The 20,903-nt window shown below is 51.2% G+C and overlaps 1 protein-coding gene across 2 annotated transcripts in view; it reads left to right on the top strand.

Annotated features, from left to right (window-relative positions):
* The window catches only part of RNF40 (ring finger protein 40), a 271,003-nt gene that overhangs the window by 158,595 nt on the left and 91,505 nt on the right, over nucleotides 1–20,903 (top strand). For both annotated transcript variants that reach the window (XM_063935490.1, XM_063935489.1), the window contains exons 14-15: nucleotides 14,054–14,171; nucleotides 19,768–19,917. In XM_063935490.1, coding sequence (XP_063791560.1) covers nucleotides 14,054–14,171; nucleotides 19,768–19,917 — 268 coding nt within the window. The remainder of the gene's footprint in view (nucleotides 1–14,053; nucleotides 14,172–19,767; nucleotides 19,918–20,903) is intronic.

Raw genomic sequence — 20,903 nt, 5'->3', positions numbered from 1 at the left:
TACAGAACTCAAATCTGCTTTACATGACGAAAACCTGATAATTCTCCAAAGGAATTTATGATTGCGCTAGATCTCAAGGATGCGTACTTACACATTCCAATTTGGCAGCCTCATCAGATGTAAATCAAATGATTGAGGCTGTAGAGTATCTCTGTACAGCGTCTACTGACGTCTGTCAGCTCACTTCTCGTATTTCATCGTCGCTAGTTACGGCACGAAGAGCACTCTGGCTGCGTGCTTATCATGCGGAGGCAGAGGTCAAACGAGGTATAGAGGCGTTGCCTTACGATGGCAAGAAGTTGTTTGGTCCTGAATTGGACGCATGGATTGCTGAGGCTACGGGAGGTAAGTCTGTTTTCTTACCATTGCCTCCATCGGTGTCAAGAAGAAGGTATGCTGGACCTTCGTTCAAATCCTTTAGACCTCAGCCCTTTCGAGGACGTGGCAGAGGAACAGCCACGCCTGCTAGACGTGGTCGCGGACGTGGTTTCCAACAAACCAACACAACTCGCCAAGACGCTAAGGTTACCGACAAGCCAGTGGCATGACGGGCTACCAGCCCATCTCGGTTCTCCGATTGTGGGAGCACGCCTTCAGACGTTCCATTTGGCGTGGTTCCACACATCCGCGGATGGGTGGATCCGCAATTTAGTGTTAAAAGGTTACAAAATAGAGTTAGACTGTCTTCCGCCTCTGCGGTTTTTCAAGACAGGATTGCCTCTGTCGGACGACAAGAGGACGGTTCTGCAAATTGCCATCCAGTCCCTACTGGATTCAGCAGTTTTGATTCCGGTCCCTGTACACCAACAGGGTCAGGGTTATTATTCAAGTCTGTTTGTAGTACCGAAGCCGGATGGCTCAGTCAGACCAATATTGAACTTAAAGGGTCTCAATCAGTACGTAACTTACTACAGATTCAAAATGGAGTCTCTGCGTTCGGTGATTGCGGGTTTAGAGTGGATTGTCAACTTCAAGAAATCACATCTAATTCCGTCTCAACGCCTTCAATTCCTAGGTATGATTCTAGATACGGTCAATCAAAAAATTTACCTACCACAGCAGAAAGTACAAATTCTACGCCATCTAGTACAATTAGTGCTCAAGCCACGCACAGTGTCGGTACACTTGTGCATTCGCTTCTTAGGCACAATGGTGGCAGCTTTCGAGGCGCTTCAATTCGGAAGATTTCACTCTCGTCCATTTCAACTGAATGTGCTCGCCCAGTGGTCAGGCTCGCATCTGCAGATTCACCACAGGGTGAGGTTGTCGCCAAGAGCAAGAGTATCTCTGCTCTGGTGGCTCAAGGAACACAATTTAACCGCAGGAAGACTGTTCGGGGGCTGGAATTGGATAATTCTAACTACGGACGCCAGTCTCAGAGGTTGGGGAGCGGTAATTCAAAATTGTCAGCTCCAGGGTCTCTGGGCGGATCACGAGAAATTGCTGTCTATAAATGTCCTAGAACTCCGCGCAATTTACAATGCGCTACGACAAGCAGTGCACATGCTTCGCTCTCAGCCTGTCCAAGTGCAGTCAGACAATGCGACGGCGGTCGCATACATCAACAAACAAGGAGGAACGAGAAGCCGCATGGCAATGCGGGAAGTAGCTCGTATCCTCAATTGGGCGGAATGTCACCAGGTGATGTTGTCGGCAGTGTTCATTCCGGGAGTGGACAACTGGGAAGCGGATTATCTCAGTCGTCAGGATTTTCATCCAGGCGAATGGGCATTAAATCCAGAAGTGTTTCACATGTTGGTTCAGAGATGGGGTTATCCTCAGGTGGACCTGATGGCGTCTCGCCACAATCACCAAACGTTCCAGTATGTGTCCAGAACAAGAGATCCAAAGGCAGTGGCGGTGGATGCTCTCACTGTCGCGTGGCCGTACAGTCTTGTGTATCTGTTTCCACCGTTTCCGTTGCTCCCTCTGGTGCTAAAACGAATCAAAAGAGAGTCGGTCACAGTCATACTAGTGGCGCCTCATTGGCCTCGGAGAGCTTGGTTCTCGGATCTCCGAGGATTACTCGCAGACGATCCTTGCCCGCTCCCGCTACGTCCAGACCTGTTACAACAGGGTCCGTTCCTTTACCCCGATTTAGCGCGGCTGCGTTTGACGGGGTGGCTGTTGAGACCGCCCTCTTAAGAAGAGAGGGCATTCCAGATTCGGTTATAACAACCATGTTACGAGCTAGGAAGCCGGTTACGGCAGCTCATTATTACAGAATATGGCGTGCCTATATAGGTTGGTGTGAAGCTCGGAAATTTCCGACATCATCTTTCAAGTTATGCCGCCTTTTGTTGTTTCTACAAACGGGGTTAGATGGAGGACTGCGTTTATCTACACTAAAGGTGCAGGTATCTGCTTTGTCAATTTACTTTCAAAGACGATTGGCTCTATTGCCGTCTATACGCACTTTTCTCCAAGGTGTCCTCAGAGTACAGCCTCCATTCATTCCACCTACAGCGCCATGGGACTTGAATCTGGTTTTAGAGTTCTTACAGTCTTCATATTTTGAACCCTTACAGCAAGTGGATATAAAGTTTCTCACTTGGAAAAAATTTTTCTCCTAGCCTTAGCTTCGGCAAGGCGTGTTTCGGATTTGGGTGCCTTGTCATGCAAGGCACCGTATTTGGTGTTTCATGATGACAGAGCGGAACTTCGGACGAATCCCGCCTTCTTACCAAAGGTAGTGTCATCTTTTCACATCAATCAACCAATAGTAGTTCCGGTGTTGACAGCACATTCTGGAACTCTGGATGTGGTACGCGCATTACGCGTTTATGTATCCCGAACGTCTTCATTTCGTAAGACGGATACGTTGTTTGTTCTCTATGATGCTGCCAAGATAGGTTGGCCAGCGTCTAAACAAACCTTATCCAGATGGATAAAACTGACCATACGTCAGGCTTACCTTCATGCTAGGTTTCAACCGCCTACGTCAGTAACCGCTCATTCCACACGTTCTGTGGGAACTTCATGGGCAGCTGGTCGTGGGGCTTCTACGACGCAGCTTTGCCGTGCGGCTACATGGTCTTCAGTGCACACGTTTGTGCGCTTTTACAAGTTTGATACGTTTGCGGCATCAGCATCTAGCTTTGGCCGCCTAGTGTTACAAGTGCCAAACAGCTCTCCCGCCCACGGGGGAAGCTTTGGTACGTCCCAAGAGTACTCCAGTGACCCCTAGTGGATGATAAAGAAAATAGGATTTTGGTACTTACCAGGTAAATCCTTTTCTTTGAATCCATAGGGGGCACTGGACGCCCACCCAGAGCAGTTTTACCTAGTTGTGGTGAGTTCTGAGGATCTTATGGTAACACACTTTCACCGACTGGTTCAAATTACAAGTGCTGGTTAGGGTGTCAACTGTTTAGTTGTCAGTAACGTTATGTGTCAACTTCGTTATTGTCCGTTATGTTATATGTAATACTCCATTGTCAACCTCTCTATAGTTCCTGTTCGGCTCAGTAAAAAACACTGAGAGGTACTCGGGAATATGGAGGGGTGGAGTGTTCTAAATTTAAATATTCAGTGCTGTTCCTACGGAAGCCCGTCCATATCCCAAGAGTACTCCAGTGCCCCCTATGGATTCAAAGAAAAGGATTTACCTGGTAAGTACCAAAATCCCATTTTTTCTTTCCCCTACTGCTGCCCCAGCTCCAAGACGGACCTTTACTGGTCTTTCCTTTAGATCTTTATGTGCCTTTTCAGGCTTTCGACTCCACACGGGCGGTATGTCCGTTGCCAAGGGATCTCATGGTAACAGGCTGAAGCAGAGGTTCAGCAACCTCGGTCCAGTCTGATTTTAGGTCATCCTACACATCCACTACAGGTCAGACCTTCCTACCACCTGGAGGGTCCCAGGGTAGGGGCAGGTCGGTGGTCCTACTGGGAGGACTGAGAAGGCTTGGGCGGTTACAGACTACATTTTGGAGTACAACCGTCTCAGGGGTCCCTCGGCATGGGTCGGCCGATTTACGATGACAAGAGAGTCATACTGCAAGCGGTGCTCCATATGCTTCTAACCGCAAAGGGTGTTGATCCCTGCTTTCACATATCATTTGAATCGGGACAGTTCTCAGGCCTTTGTTTTCTTTTCACGTGCCGAAGCCAGATGGCTCGGCCACGCCTATTCTGGCCTTACAATCCTTTCAGTCTGTGATTGCTAGTTTTGAACCAGATTCGCATTACAGTCCATTCGGTCTCTCTTCCGCTCCCACAGGGTTCAGGAAGATCTCAGAATATCTCTTTTTCAAGGGCAGGAAGTGACGTTTGTTTCCTAATTGGACAATCTACTGCTAATATCTCACTCTGCAGATTAGGTGGCTTCTGAATATCCGGAGGATCCAGGAGTTCCTGGGTCGACACGGATCCAATTTATGCTCCTCGTAGATATTTCTCAACACGGTCCGTCAGAGGATTTTTCCTTCCTCGGCACCGAGTACTCTCTTTCTTCAGTCAAGTTGCGACGCAATGAGTGGTCGCCTACATTCCCCTCTGTGCAGAGGACAACAATCTTCTTTCCAGGTCAAGCCGCCAGTTCAGACTCCCGGGTGAGAGGACATTCCTCTGTGTTTTGTCAGCTGGTCCGCTGTTGGCGGAGATTTCGGATCAACCTCCGGGCGTTCTGACTGACTCTTTAACCCTTTACTACTCTCGGACGTGAGCTCTGGCGGCAGTAGCCGAGGATGACCTCAGGGCTCCTTGGAGTTTCGGGTTAGTCTATCCTGCCTTCTTTTCTATTTCTACCTCACTTTCGGTAACACAGGAGGGGAGAATGCGCGCTAGTCCTCTCGGTGGCTCCGGTTGGGCCACGCATGACTTAAAGATCCAGCCTGCACCGGTTGTCAGTAGAGGAGCCTTGGCTCCTACCTCGACTGGACTGTCTGCTTCAACAGGGTCCTTTTTCTTTATTCAATCTTACACTGGTTTCATTTAACCGCGTGACTGTTCACGAGACCTCGGAAGGGAGGAGTTCCCTAGTTCGGTTATGCCTACTGGGCTCCGATTTCAGAAGTCGGGTACCTCTTTTCGCTTTTGCCACTTTTGGAAAACTTTATGGGGCATAGTGAGGATAACAGGGGTTTTCTCCTTCTTTCAGTTACATTCAGCCGTCATCTCTGGTTTTTCTGGGAGGTTTCGCTCGGCTGCACTTCAACCTACATTGACCTGAATTTTAGGTCTCTGCCCTTTAGGTTTTCTTCCAAAAGAGTTTAGCCTGGCAGCCGTAAGTTCGAGCTCTCTTTCAGGGAGTACTCTATTGACAACTCCCCCGATGGAGTTTCAGACTCAGCGGTCTTTTCTTCCGGGGGGGATGTCCGTTTTTCATATAAATCTGACACTAGTGTTTTCGGCCCTCTTTGAATGTTGTCAGGGCTCGCCGACTCTCTCTACAGAGGTCTTAGGCTATTCGACAAAGTGTTTTCTTCTTTGTTTCTGTACGATGCTCCCGTACTAAATAACTGGGGTCCCAGCATACACTGGGCCGTTGGATACATCTGACCATCAGAGAGTCTTATTGGTGGCTCGGGAGCCTCCAGTTTCCATTTCAGCGCGCTCTACGCGCGTTGTGGGACCTTCGTGGGCAGCTGCCCGTGGGCTCTCCATGAATACTTTGTCGTGCGGCTACTAGGTCGGACCGACATTCGTTTTGTCAAATTCTACAAGTTTGACATTTTTGCGGCCTCGGCATCACAGATTGGCCGAGCGGTTTTACAGGACTCTCAGCGCTCTCCCACCCGTTTTGGGAGCTCTGGGACGTCCCCATTGTAACTACGCGTGGCCCCTAGTGGATGAAGGAGAAATCAGGATTTTGGTACTTACCGATAAATCCCTTTCTCCGATTCCACAGGGGCCACTGGACGCCCGCCCAGCGCTGTTCCTCCTTGTTTTTTGCTTAACGGTTTGCAGATCACCATGTGACTGCTTGTTGAGTTCAGGCTAGCCGGTTGTTTGTTAGGTTCTGTTCCAGGTTTGGTTTGGGTTCGCCTGGTTTACAGGGCTTCATTAACCTCCTCTACCTTTATAAGGTTTGTTTATTCCAGCTCTCCTCGGGCACAGTTTTACGTAGACTGGCTTGGGGGGAAGATAGTAGGGGAGGAGCTAGCCACAGTGTGAGAATTTTAAAGTGCCAGCTCCCAATTACTGCCTACTATTTCCCCATTGTAACTACGCTCCAGTGGCCCCTGTGGAATCGGAGAAAGGGATTTATCGGTAAGTACCAAAATCCTGATTTCTCCAGCCACTCCCACGTTTTTCCCAGAAACGGTAGCGTTTTTTCGCACACACCCATAAAACGGCCAGTTTCCGCCCAGAAACACCCACTTCCTGTCAATCACATTACGATCACCAGAACGAAGAAAAAACCTTAATTCACTTAGCCACACCACACTGGATACGCCCAATGTCATCTAATCTTGGAAGCTAAGCAGTGTTGGGCCTGGTTAGCCACCTGGGAATACAAGGTTTTGTAGGTATTGTTAATCTACAGCCACACCACACTGGATACGCCCAATCTCATCTGATCTTGGAAGCTAAGCAGTGTTGCATATTGTTCTGCCATCTGGGAGGAAACTGGTGATCCAACTAGATTGCATACTAATGCATGCTAGTTTAACTGTTAAAAAGATACATTCTGGTTAGCTCAGTAGGTACAGTTTGGGCTTACACTATCAATATAAACCTAACATAGGTTTTACAGTCATGATAGTTCCCCAGAGCCGGCTCCCGGCGCCGGCCACTAGATAGGGCCAATTAACTAAGCTGCGGTTAAGCAGCAGACATCTCAGGTTTTTAAGCCTGTGAGAGGTCACATTTAGTTTCAGACTTCTAAGAATTATTATACCTCTGAATCAGGATATATCTGGATATATGTATATGGGTATATAATATATATATGTGTATGTATGCATATATGAAATATATATACAGGTTGAGTCTCCCTTATCCAAAATGCTTGGGACCAGAGGTATTTTGGATATGGGATTTTTCCGTATTTTGGAATAACTGCATACCATAATGAGATATCATGGTGATGGGACCTAAATCTAAGCACAGAATGCATTTATGTTACATATACACCTTATACACACAGCCTGAAGGTCATTTTAGCCAATATTTTTTATAACTTTGTGCATTAAACAAAGTGTGTCTACATTCACACAATTCATTTATGTTTCATATACACCTTCTACACACAGCCTGAAGGTCATTTAATACAATATTTTTAATAACTTTGTGTATTAAACAAAGTTTGTGTACATTGAGCCATCAAAAAACAAAGGTTTCACTATCTCACTCTCACTCAAAGTCCGTATTTCGGAATATTCCGTATTTCGGAATATTTGGATATGGGATACTCAACCTGTATATATATTTATAAAGGTCTGAGTATGTGTGAATATACATTGTTGTATATATGTGTGTGTGTGTGTATATATATATATATATATATATATATATATATATATAATATGCTGACATTAAAAATCTATTTTGCAATAAGCAAGACTACAGTGGCGCAATTGGTCAGCACATGGTGCTTATTAAACAGTATCTGTTGAGCACTGCAAACGTTGTGAGTTCAGGCCTCACCTGCAGCAGCTTTGCTTATTGCTTTTACAGGTGGCTCTGTAGCCAAGTGGTTAGGCTTCCCGCCCACAGTGAACATTGTGATTGCATGGACACTGGTTCAGATCCTGGTTTAACAGGTGTTTAAAAAAAACAAAACATGGTAGGACACCATTTTTAACGTTACTTCCTGGTTCTTTCCCGGAGGTTGCTGCCCTACAACACTCAGCCTCTGGGGACGGGGGGTTGTTAGGAATTTAATTTATTAATTGTTTTTGACAGCATGACTCTACAGGAAGATTCACTATTGCTGGAAACCACATGCACGATAATGCAGGTTTATACACAGATTACTTCCGTGGTGTACTTACTGGTCGGGGTACATGATCACTAAGTCTAATGCATAGTCAAACAAGCAGCTTCGCTGCAGAGTCGGTCACACAGTGTGTCGGACAAATACTACTGCACAGACAGACCCTTACCGGTCCTCTTTGGGGGGAATGCGGGCGCATGTACTGCCTGAGAGGAAAAATTTACTGTTTTAGCTAGATTGTTGCGGTCGATTCGCCGCCGGCCCTCATAGCACCAGGCCAGTACGTCAGGTTCTCAGCGAAGGCTGAACAATTTCCAATGATAGACAATTGCAATTATTGGGCGTTTAACTACCTATCGGAGTGTACCCTACACAGCAGTAGGGCTGTTGCTTCGCCCTGCTTTGGTAAGGGTTTGAGGTAACAAGGCTGTAGTGGCAGGGCACTCCAGTTCAGGTTTGCCCTAAATAAAGACCACCTTACACTTTTTGCTGCCTACAGCTTCTGTGGACGTTGGCAGTTGGTTCTTGCGTTTTCAGCTTCGCTAGTGGCGCACAACGTCCACTTTGGCTACGTTCCTAACAGGCGGAGTCGGATTCCAAACGAGAATAGATCGCAGACCAAGTGGGGGGGGGGAAATCTGATTTCCTACCATTGTCTACGCGAATTCCTGAATGATTCCGTCTCAACGACTTCAATTCCTAGGTATGATTCTCGATACGGTAAATCAAAGAATTTACCTACCCGAACAGAAAGTACAAGTCATTCGTCATCTGGTACAATTAGTGCTCAAGCCACGCACAGTCTCGGTTCATTTGTGCATTCGCCTCTTAGGCACAATGGTGGCGGCTTTCGAAGCGCTTCAGTTCGGAAGATTTCACTCACGTCCTTTTCAACAGTGGTCGGACTCGCATCTGCAGATTCACCACAGGGTGAGGTTGTCTCCACAGGCCAGAGTATCTCTACTCTGGTGGCTCAAAGTACAGAATCTAACCGCAGGGAAACTGTTCGGCGGCTGGAATTGGATAATTCTCACGGCGGACTCGAGTCTCAGAGGTTGGGGAGCTGTAGTTCAAAATTATCAGCTCCAGGGTCTCTGGGCGGATCACGATAGATTGCTGTCTATAAATGTCCTGGAACTCCGGGCAATTTACAATGCACTACGACAAGCAGTGCACAGGCTGCAGGCTCAGGCTCTTCAGGTGCAGTCAGACAATACGACGGCGGTCGCATACATCAACAACCAAGGAGGAACGAAAAGCCGTATGGCAATGCGGGAAGTAGTTCGAATCCTCAATTGGGCCAAGTATCACCACGTGATATTGTCGGCAGTATTCATTCCGGGAGTGGACAACTGGGAGGCGGATTATCTCAGCCGTCGGGATTTTCATCCAGGAGAATGGGCATTAAATCCAGAAGTGTTTCATATGCTGGTCCAGAAGTGGGGTTACCCGCAAGTGGACCTGATGGCATCTCGCCACAATCATCAAACGCCCCAGTATGTGTCCAGAACGAGAGATCCAAAGGCAGTGGCGGTGGATGCTCTCACAATCGCTTGGCCATACAGTCTCATGTATCTGTTTCCGCTCATCCCTCTGTTGCTAAAACGGATCAAAAGAGAGTCCGTCACAGTCATACTAGTGGCGCCTCTTTGGCCTCAGAGAGCTTGGTTCTCGGATCTCCGCGGTCTACTCGCAGACGATCCTTGGCCGCTCCCACTACATTCGGACCTGTTACAGCAGGGTCCGTTCCTTTACCCCGATTTAGCGCGGCCGCGTTTGACGGGGTGGCTGTTGAGACCGCCCTCTTAAGAAGAGAGGGCATTCCAGATTCGGTTATACCAACCATGTTACGAGCTAGGAAGCCGGTTACGGCAGCTCATTATTACAGAATTTGGCGTGCCTATATAGGTTGGTGTGAAGCTCGGAAGTTTCCGACATCATCTTTCAAGTTATCCCGTCTTTTGTTATTTCTACAGACGGGGTTAGATGGAGGACTGCGTTTATCTACACTAAAAGTGCAGATATCTGCGCTGTCAATTTATTTTCAAAGACGATTGGCTCTATTGCAATCTGTACACACCTTTCTGCAAGGTGTCCTCCGAGTACAGCCTCCATTCACTCCACCTACAGCGCCATGGGACTTGAATCTGGTTTTAGATTTCTTACAGTCTTCATATTTTGAACCCTTACAGCAAGTGGATATAAAGTTTCTCACTTGGAAAAAAAATTTCTTCTAGCCTTAGCTTCAGCAAGGCGTGTTTCAGATTTGGGTGCCTTGTCATGCAAGCCACCGTATTTGGTGTTTCATGATGACAGAGCGGAACTTCGACCGAATCCCGCTTTCCTACCAAAGGTAGTGTCATCTTTTCACATCAATCATCCAATAGTAGTTCCTGTGTTAACAGGAGATTCTGGAACCTTGGATGTGATACGCGTAGTGCGTTTATGTATCCCGAACGTCTACAGTTCGTAAGACGGATACGTTGTTTGTTCTCTATGATGCTGCCAAGATGGGTTGGCCAGCTTCTAAGCAGACCTTATCCAGATGGATTAAGCTGACCATATGTCAGGCTTATCTTCATGCTAGGTTACAGCCGCCTATATCAGTAACAGCTCATTCCACATGTGCTGTGGGAACGTCATGGGCAGCGAGTCGTGGAGCTTCTACGACGCAGCTTTGCCATGCGGCTACATGGTCTTCAGTGCACACGTTTGTGCGCTTTTACAAGTTTGATACTTTTGCGGCATCAGCATCTAGCTTTGGCCGTCTAGTGTTACAGGTGTCAAACAGCTCTCCCGCCCACAGGGGAAACTTTGGTACGTCCCAAGAGTACTCCAGTGACCCCTAGTGGATGAAAAAGAAAATAGGATTTTGGTACTTACCAGGTAAATCCTTTTCTTTGAATCCATAGGGGGCACTGGACGCCCACCCAGAGCAGTTATACCTGGTTTGTGGTAGGTTCAGAGAATCTTATGGTAACACACTCTCACCGACTGGTTCAGATTAACAAGTTCTATCGGGTTTGGTGTCAACTGTTAGTTGTCAGTAACGTTATGTGTCAACTTTATTGTTGTCAGTTTTGTTATATGTAATTCTCCATTCTCATCCTCTCTATCGCTCCTGTTCGGCTCAGTAAAAAAACACTGAGGTACTCTGGGATATGGAGGGGAGGAGTAGTCTCAAATTTTTATTTATTCAGTGCCTAGTTCCTGTGGAACCGTCCATATCCCAAGAGTACTCCAGTGACCCCTGTCAGTTATTGCGGGTTTGGAGCAAAACGAGTTTCTTGCATCCTTAGACATCAAGGATGCATACTTACATGTTCCCATTTGGCCTCCTCATCAGGCTTTTCTCCGGTTCGCGATACAGGACGCTCATTTCCAGTTCCAGGCCCTTCCGTTCTGCTCCCAGAGTGTTCACAAAAGTCATGGCGGTCATGATGGCCCTCCTTCGGAAGCAGGGTGTGACGATTGTTCCCTATCTGGACGATCTGCTAATAAAAGCAAGCTCGGCAGAACTGTTACTTCAGAATATCCGGATAACGCAGGACCTTCTAATTCGGCACGGGTGGATCCTGAACTTCCCAAAGTCTCACTTATGCCCCTCACAACGGCTGCTGTTTCTGGGGATGATTCTCGACACGGTCCGTCAGAAGGTTTTCCTTCCTCAGGTCAAGGTCCTGTCTCTGCAGACGCTGGTAAGGTCGGTACTTCGACACCGTCGGATGTCTGTATCTGTGCATTCGCCTTCTGGGAAAGATGGTAGCGGCGTTCAAAGCTCTCCCGTATGGTCACTTCCACTCTCGACCGTTTCAGCTGTGTCTTCTACATCAGTGGTCAGGATCTCATCTGTTCCTTCATCAGCGGGTGACACTTTCTCCAAAGGCACGGTCGTCGCTTCTCTGGTGGTTCCAGTCGGCACATCTGTTGGAAGGAAGGCGGTTCGGAGTGTGGGATTGGACTCTTCTCACCACGGACGCAAGCCTGCGAGGCTGGGGGGCAGTGACCCTCAAACATCGGTTTCAGGGGCGCTGGTCGATCCACGAATCCGCTCTCCCCATAAACATTCTCGAACTACGAGCGGTATACAACGCCCTACTTCAGGCGCTTCACCTGCTGCGCGGTCGAGCGGTCAGAGTTCAGTCCGACATGCCACGACGGTAGCGTACATCAACCGTCAGGGCGGCACTCGCAGCCGTGCGGTGATGACGGAGGTCACCAACATACTTCTCTGGGCGGAGGAGTATGCTCGGCGATATTCATTCCAGGAGTGGAAAATTGGGAAGCCGATTACCTCAGCCGACAGGACGTGCACTCGGGAGAGTGGTCACTCCATCCCCAGGTGTTTTGTCATCTTGTCCGCCGGTGGGGAAAACCACAGATCGACCTCATGGCGTCGCGCCTGAACCATCAGCTGCCTCTTTATTACTCTCGAACGAGGGACCCAGCGGTGGCGGGCGTGGATGCCCTCTCGGCTTCTTGAATTTCCGTTTCGTTTACCTCTTTCCTCCTTTCCCGCTGTTGCCTCGGGTTCTGCATCAATAGAGAAAACGCTCTAGTCCTCCTGGTGGCTCCAGATTGGCCACGCAGGGCTTGGTACTCCACCCTACACCTGTTGTCAGTAGCCGAGCCTTGGCCCCTGCCACTACGGGACGATCTTCTACAGCAGGGTCCTTTTCTTTATCCAGACTTACGCAGGCTATGTTTGACGGCGTGGCTGTTGAGAAAGCCATCTTGAAAAGGAAGGGGATTCCTCGTACGGTTATACCTACTATGCTTCGGGCTAGAAAGTCAGTCACATCGTCTCACTACTACCATATTTGGAAGGCCTATGTGGCCTGGTGTGAACGTCGAGAGTTTTCTCTCAGGTCTCTGCTCTTTCGGTTTTCTTCCAGAAAAAGTTAGCCTTGCTGACGGAAGTTCAGACTTTCTTTCAGGGGGTTCTACAGCCTCTCTTTCGCCCTCCGACAGCACCATAGGACCTCAATCTGGTCCTCTCTTTTCTGCAATCCTCGTTGTTTGAGCCTCTGGAGTCAGTGGAGATGAAATATCTCACCTGGAAGGTGGTTCTTCTCCTGGCTCTCGCTTTGGCCATACGGGTGTCGGAACTTGGGGCTCTCTTGTCGACCTCCTTACCTGGTGTTTCATGCTGATAGGGCCGAGCTCCGTACTCGCATGTCTTTTCTACCTAAGGTGGTATCCGATTTTCACATCAATCAGTCAACTTGTGGTTCCGGCCCTCTCGGTGGACTCTCCGGATTCGAGATCATTGGACGTGGTCAGGGCGCTCAAGATCTATGTGGATAGAACTTCGGCTATTCGGAAGTCCGACTCCTTATTTGTTCTGTACGATGCTACCCGCTGTGGTTGGCCGGATTCTAAGCAGACCTTGTCTCGATGGATTCGGCTGACCATCAGACAAGCTTATTTGGCAGCTTCTCGGGAACCTCCGTCTTCAATTTCAGCGCACTCTACGCGCTCTGTGGGACCTTCGTGTGCGGCTGCCCGTGGGGTCTCCATGACTTCTTTATGTCGGGCGGCTACTTGGTCGGGCCGACATACGTTTGTCAAATTCTACAGGTTTGACACTTTTGCGGCCTCTGCATTGCAGTTTGGCTGAGCGGTTTTACAGGACTCTCAGCGCTCTCCCGCCTGTCTAGGGAGCTCTGGGATGTCCCCAGTGTAACTGCGCTCTAGTGTCCCCTAGTGGATTGAAGGAGAAATCAGGATTTTGGTACTTACCAATAAATCCCTTTCTCCGATTCCACAGGGGACACTGGAGGCCCACCCAGCGCTGTTTACTCCTTTTTTGCTTAACGGTTCGCAGATCACTATGTGACTGCTTGTTTGGTTCAGGTTAACCTTTTGTTAGGTTCCAAGTTTGTTTCGTGTTATCCTGGTTTACATGGCGGCGTTAACCTCCTCTACTTTAATGTTCGTTTATTCCAGCTCTCCTCGGGCACAGTTTTACATAGACTGGCTTGGAGGGGGGACATAGTAGGGGAGGAGCTAGCCACGGTGTTTGAGTTTTAAAGTGCCAGCTCCCAGTTACTGCCTACTATTTCCCCATTGTAACTGCGCTCCAGTGTCCCCTGTGGAATCGGTGATAGGGATTTATCGGTAAGTACCAAAATCCTGATTTCATTTTACTTGTTCTCTTCTAAACTACAGGAAGGCGCAGGAAAGTCAGAAGGAGATGAAACTGCTGCTGGACATGTACAAATCTGCCCCAAAGGAGCAAAGAGACAAAGTACAGCTAATGGCGGCCGAGAGGAAGACCAAAGCCGAGGTGCGTCTACAGCGATCCTTTTAGTGTGATTTACTGCACATTCTTACTGTCAGGCGGAGGCGCTGTCTCCTGCACTACACACTCCAGTCAGGTGGAGGCGCTGTCTACTGCACTACACACTCCAGTCAGGTGGAGGCGCTGTCTACTGCACTACACACTCCCGTCAGGTGGAGGCGCTGTCTCCTGCACTACACACTCCAGTCAGGTGGAGGCACTGTCTCCTGCACTACACACTCCCGTAAGGTGGAGGCGCTGTCTCCTTCACTACACACTCCAGTCAGGTGGAGGCGCTGTCTCCTTCACTACACACTCCCGTCAGGGGGAGGCGCTGTCTCCTTCACTACACACTCCAGTCAGGTGGAGGCGCTGTCTCCTTCACTACACACTCCCGTCAGGTGGAGGCGCTTTCTCCTTCACTACACACTCCCGTAAGGTGGAGGCGCTGTCTCCTTCACTACACACTCCCGTCAGGTGGAGGCGCTGTCTCCTTCACTACACACTCCCGTCGGGTGGAGGCGCTGTCTCCTTCACTACACACTCTAGTCAGGTGGAGGCGCTGTCTACTGCACTACACACTCCCGTCAGGTGGAGGCGCTGTCTCAGGCACTACACACTCCCGTCAGGTGGAGGCGCTGTCTCCTGCACTACACACTCCAGTCAGGTGGAGGCGCTGTCTACTGCACTACACACTCCAGTCAGGTGGAGGCGCTGTCTCCTTCACTACACACTCCCGTCAGGTGGAGGCGCTTTCTCCTTCACTACACACTCCCGTAAGGTGGAGGCGCTGTCTCCTTCACTACACACTCCCGTCAGGTGGAGGCGCTGTCTCCTTCACTACACACTCCCGTCGGGTGGAGGCGCTGTCTCCTTCACTACACACTCTAGTCAGGTGGAGGCGCTGTCTACTGCACTACACACTCCCGTAAGGTGGAGGCGCTGTCTCCTTCACTACACACTCCAGTCAGGTGGAGGCGCTGTCTCCTTCACTACACACTCCCGTCAGGTGGAGGCGCTGTCTCCTTCACTACACACTCCCGTCAGGTGGAGGCGCTGTCTCCTTCACTACACACTCCCGTCAGGTGGAGGCGCTTTCTCCTTCACTACACACTCCCGTCAGGGGGAGGCGCTGTCTCCTTCACTACACACTCCAGTCAGGTGGAGGCGCTGTCTCCTTCACTACACACTCCCGTCAGGTGGAGGCGCTTTCTCCTTCACTACACACTCCCGTAAGGTGGAGGCGCTATCTCCTTCACTACACACTCCAGTCAGGTGGAGGCGCTGTCTCCTTCACTACACACTCCCGTCAGGTGGAGGCGCTGTCTCCTTCACTACACACTCTAGTCAGGTGGAGGCGCTGTCTACTGCACTACACACTCCCGTCAGGTGGAGGCGCTGTCTCAGGCACTACACACTCCCGTCAGGTGGAGGCGCTGTCTCCTGCACTACACACTCCAGTCAGGTGGAGGCGCTGTCTACTGCACTACACACTCCAGTCAGGTGGAGGCGCTGTCTACTGCACTACACACTCCCGTCAGGTGGAGGCGCTGTCTACTGCACTACACACTCCCGTCAGGTGGAGGCGCTGTCTCCTTCACTACACACTCCCGTCAGGTGGAGGCGCTGTCTCCTTCACTACACACCCCCGTCAGGTGGAGGCGCTGTCTCCTTCACTACACACTCCCGTCAGGTGGAGGCGCTTTCTCCTTCACTACACACTCCCGTCAGGGGGAGGCGCTGTCTCCTTCACTACACACTCCCGTCAGGTGGAGGCTCTGTCTACTGCACTACACACTCCCGTCAGGTGGAGGCGCTTTCTCCTTCACTACACACTCCCGTCAGGTGGAGGCGCTTTCTCCTTCACTACACACTCCCGTCAGGGGGAGGCGCTGTCTCCTTCACTACACACTCCCGTCAGGTGGAGGCTCTGTCTACTGCACTACACACTCCCGTCAGGTGGAGGCGCTGACTACTGCACTACACACTCCCGTCAGGTGGAGGCGCTGTCTTCTGCACTACACACTGCCGTCAGGTGGAGGCTCTGTTTACTGCACTGCACACTCCCGTCAGGTGGGGGCTCTGTCTACTGCACTACACACTCCCATCAGGTGGGGGATGTCTCACACTACACGCTGTTCCTGTCAGGTGGGGGAGGTGTCTCACACTACACGCTGTTCCCGTCAGGTGGGGGAGGTGTCTCACACTACACGCTGTTCCTGTCAGGTGGGGGAGGTGTCTCGCACTACACGCTGTTCCCGTCAGGTGGGGGATGTGTCTCACACTACACGCTGTTCCCGTCAGGTGGGGGATGTCTCACACTACACGCTGTTCCCGTCAGGTGGGGGAGGTGTCTCACACTACACGCTGTTCCTGTCAGGTGGGGGAGGTGTCTCACACTAGACGCTGTTCCTGTCAGGTCTGGGAGGTGTCTCACACTACACGCTGTTCCCGTCAGGTGGGGGAGGTGTCTCACACTACACGCTGTTCCCGTCAGGTGGGGGAGGTGTCTCACACTAGACGCTGTTCCTGTCAGGTCTGGGAGGTGTCTCACACTACACGCTGTTCCCGTCAGGTGGGGGAGGTGTCTCACACTACACGCTGTTCCCGTCAGGTGGGGGAGGTGTCTCACACTACACGCTGTTCCCGTCAGGTGGGGGAGGTGTCTCACACTAGACGCTGTTCCTGTCAGGTCTGGGAGGTGTCTCACACTACACGCTGTTCCTGTCAGGTGGGGGAGGTGTCTCACACTACACGCTGTTCCCGTCAGGTGGGGGAGGTGTCTCACACTAGACGCTGTTCCTGTCAGGTCTGGGAGGTGTCTCACACTACACGCTGTTCCCGTCAGGTGGGGGAGGTGTCTCACACTACACGCTGTTCCCGTCAGGTGGGGGAGGTGTCTCACACTACACGCTGTTCCTGTCAGGTGGGGGAGGTGTCTCACACTGCACGCTGTTCCCGTCAGGTGGGGGAGGTGTCTCACACTAGACGCTGTTCCTGTCGGGTGGGGGAGGTGTCTCACACTACACGCTGTTCCCGTCAGGTGGGGGAGGTGTCTCACACTAGACGCTGTTCCTGTCAGGTGGGGGAGGTGTCTCACACTACACGCTGTTCCTGTCAGGTGGGGGAGGTGTCTCGCACTACACGCTTTTCCCGTCAGGTGGGGGAGGTGTCTCACACTACACGCTGTTCCTGTCAGGTGGGGGAGGTGTCTCACACTGCACGCTGTTCCCGTCAGGTGGGGGAGGTGTCTCACACTACACGCTTTTCCCGTCAGGTGGGGGAGGTGTCTCACACTACACGCTGTTCCCGTCAGGTGGGGGAGGTGTCTCACACTACACGCTGTTCCTGTCAGGTGGGGGAGGTGTCTCACACTACACGCTGTTCCTGTCAGGTGGGGGAGGTGTCTCACACTACACGCTTTTCCCGTCAGGTGGGGGAGGTGTCTCACACTACACGCTGTTCCCGTCAGGTGGGGGAGGTGTCTCACACTACACGCTGTTCCTGTCAGGTGGGGGAGGTGTCTCACACTACACGCTGTTCCCGTCAGGTGGGGGAGGTGTCTCACACTACACGCTGTTCCTGTCAGGTGGGGGAGGTGTCTCACACTACACGCTGTTCCCGTCAGGTGGGGGAGGTGTCTCACACTACACGCTGTTCCCGTCAGGTGGGGGAGGTGTCTCACACTACACGCTGTTCCCGTCAGGTGGGGGAGGTGTCTCACACTACACGCTGTTCCCGTCAGGTGGGGGAGGTGTCTCACACTACACGCTGTTCCCGTCAGGTGGGGGAGGTGTCTCACACTACACGCTGTTCCTGTCAGGTGGGGGAGGTGTCTCACACTACACGCTGTTCCTGTCAGGTGGGGGAGGTGTCTCACACTACACGCTGTTCCCGTCAGGTGGGGGAGGTGTCTCACACTACACGCTGTTCCTGTCAGGTGGGGGAGGTGTCTCACACTACACGCTGTTCCTGTCAGGTGGGGGAGGTGTCTCACACTACACGCTGTTCCTGTCAGGTGGGGGAGGTGTCTCACACTACACGCTGTTCCCGTCAGGTGGGGGAGGTGTCTCACACTACACGCTGTTCCCGTCAGGTGGGGGAGGTGTCTCACAATACACGCTGTTCCCGTCAGGTGGGGGAGGTGTCTCACACTACACGCTGTTCCTGTCAGGTGGGGGAGGTGTCTCACACTACACGCTGTTCCCGTCAGGTGGGGGAGGTGTCTCACACTACACGCTGTTCCTGTCAGGTGGGGGAGGTGTCTCACACTACACGCTGTTCCAGTCAGGTGGGGGAGGTGTCTCACACTACACGCTGTTCCTGTCAGGTGGGGGAGGTGTCTCACACTACACGCTGTTCCTGTCAGGTGGGGGAGGTGTCTCACACTACACGCTGTTCCTGTCAGGTGGGGGAGGTGTCTCACACTACACGCTGTTCCTGTCAGGTGGGGGAGGTGTCTCACACTACACGCTGTTCCCGTCAGGTGGGGGAGGTGTCTCACACTACACGCTTTTCCCGTCAGGTGGGGGAGGTGTCTCACACTACACGCTGTTCCCGTCAGGTGGGGGAGGTGTCTCACACTACACGCTGTTCCTGTCAGGTGGGGGAGGTGTCTCACACTACACGCTGTTCCTGTCAGGTGGGGGATGTCTCACACTACACGCTGTTCCTGTCAGGTGGGGGAGGTGTCTCGCACTACACGCTGTTCCCGTCAGGTGGGGGAGGTGTCTCACACTACACGCTGTTCCCGTCAGGTGGGGGATGTCTCACACTACACGCTTTTCCCGTCAGGTGGGGGAGGTGTCTCACACTACACGCTGTTCCCGTCAGGTGGGGGATGTCTCACACTACACGCTGTTCCTGTCAGGTGGGGGAGGTGTCTCACACTACACGCTGTTCCTGTCAGGTGGGGGAGGTGTCTCACACTACACGCTGTTCCCGTCAGGTGGGGGAGGTGTCTCACACTACACGCTGTTCCTGTCAGGTGGGGGAGGTGTCTCACACTACACGCTGTTCCTGTCAGGTGGGGGAGGTGTCTCACACTACACGCTGTTCCTGTCAGGTGGGGGAGGTGTCTCACACTACACGCTGTTCCTGTCAGGTGGGGGAGGTGTCTCACACTACACGCTGTTCCCGTCAGGTGGGGGATGTCTCACACTACACGCTGTTCCTGTCAGGTGGGGGAGGTGTCTCACACTACACGCTTTTCCCGTCAGGTGGGGGAGGTGTCTCACACTACACGCTGTTCCTGTCAGGTGGGGGAGGTGTCTCACACTACACGCTGTTCCTGTCAGGTGGGGGATGTCTCACACTACACGCTGTTCCTGTCAGGTGGGGGAGGTGTCTCACACTACACGCTGTTCCTGTCAGGTGGGGGAGGTGTCTCACACTACACGCTGTTCCTGTCAGGTGGAGGAGGTGCCTCGCACTACACGCTTTTCCCGTCAGGTGGGGGAGGTGTCTCACACTACACGCTGTTCCCGTCAGGTGGGGGAGGTGTCTCACACTACACGCTTTTCCCGTCAGGTGAGGGATGTCTCACCCTGGCGTTATACGTGAGGTTGAGGCACGCTCTGAGGCTGCTTGCTGTATTTGGCAGGTGGAGGAGCTGCGGTTACGAGTGCAGGCTCTAGAAGAGAAAGACAGAAGGGAGAGGAAGAAACTGGCTGATGAGGAAGCGCTACGGAAAATAAAACTTGCAGAGGAACAAATTGACCATTTACAAAGGAAGCTAAGCGCTACCAAACAGGTGAGATTACTACTGCAGTACTGTTACTCTCTGTATAACAATACCCTGTGGCTGCAGTACTGCTGCTCTCTGTATAACAATACTCTGTGACTGCAGTACTGCTGCTCTCTGTATAACGATACTCTGTGGCTGCAGTACTGCTGCTCTCTGTATAACGATACTCTGTGACTGCAGTACTGCTGCTCTCTGTATAACGATACTCTGTGACTGCAGTACTGCTGCTCTCTGTATAACAATACTCCGTGACTGCAGTACTGCTGCTCTCTGTATAACAATACTCTGTGACTGCAGTACTGCTGCTCTCTGTATAACAATACTCTGTGGCTGCAGTACTGCTGCTCTCTGTATAACAATACTCCGTGACTGCAGTACTGCTGCTCTCTGTATAACAATACTCTGTGACTGCAGTACTGCTGCTCTCTGTATAACGATACTCTGTGACTGCAGTACTGCTGCTCTCTGTATAACAATACTCTGTGGCTGCAGTACTGCTGCTCTCTGTATAACAATACTCTGTGGCTGCAGTACTGCTGCTCTCTGTATAACGATACTCTGTGACTGCAGTACTGCTGCTCTCTGTATAACAATACTCTGTGGCTGCAGTACTGCTTCTCTCTGTATAACAATACTCTGTGGCTGCAGTACTGCTGCTCTCTGTATAACAATACTCTGTTACTGCAGTACTGCTGCTCTCTGTATAACAATACTCTGTGGCTGCAGTACTGCTGCTCTCTGTATAACGATACTCTGTGGCTGCAGTACTGCTGCTCTCTGTATAACGATACTCTGTGACTGCAGTACTGCTGCTCTCTGTATAACAATACTCTGTGGCTGCAGTACTGCTGCTCTCTGTATAACAATACTCTGTGGCTGCAGTACTGCTGCTCTCTGTATAACAATACTCTGTGGCTGCAGTACTGCTGCTCTCTGTATAACAATACTCTGTGGCTGCAGTACTGCTGCTCTCTGTATAACAATACTCTGTG

The sequence above is a fragment of the Pseudophryne corroboree genome, chromosome 7 (assembly GCF_028390025.1).
Source record: "Pseudophryne corroboree isolate aPseCor3 chromosome 7, aPseCor3.hap2, whole genome shotgun sequence".
In the NCBI taxonomy this organism is placed as follows: domain Eukaryota; kingdom Metazoa; phylum Chordata; class Amphibia; order Anura; family Myobatrachidae; genus Pseudophryne; species Pseudophryne corroboree.
Note: the sequence above shows the minus strand (reverse complement) of the source record. Positions and strands in the feature narration are given on the sequence as shown.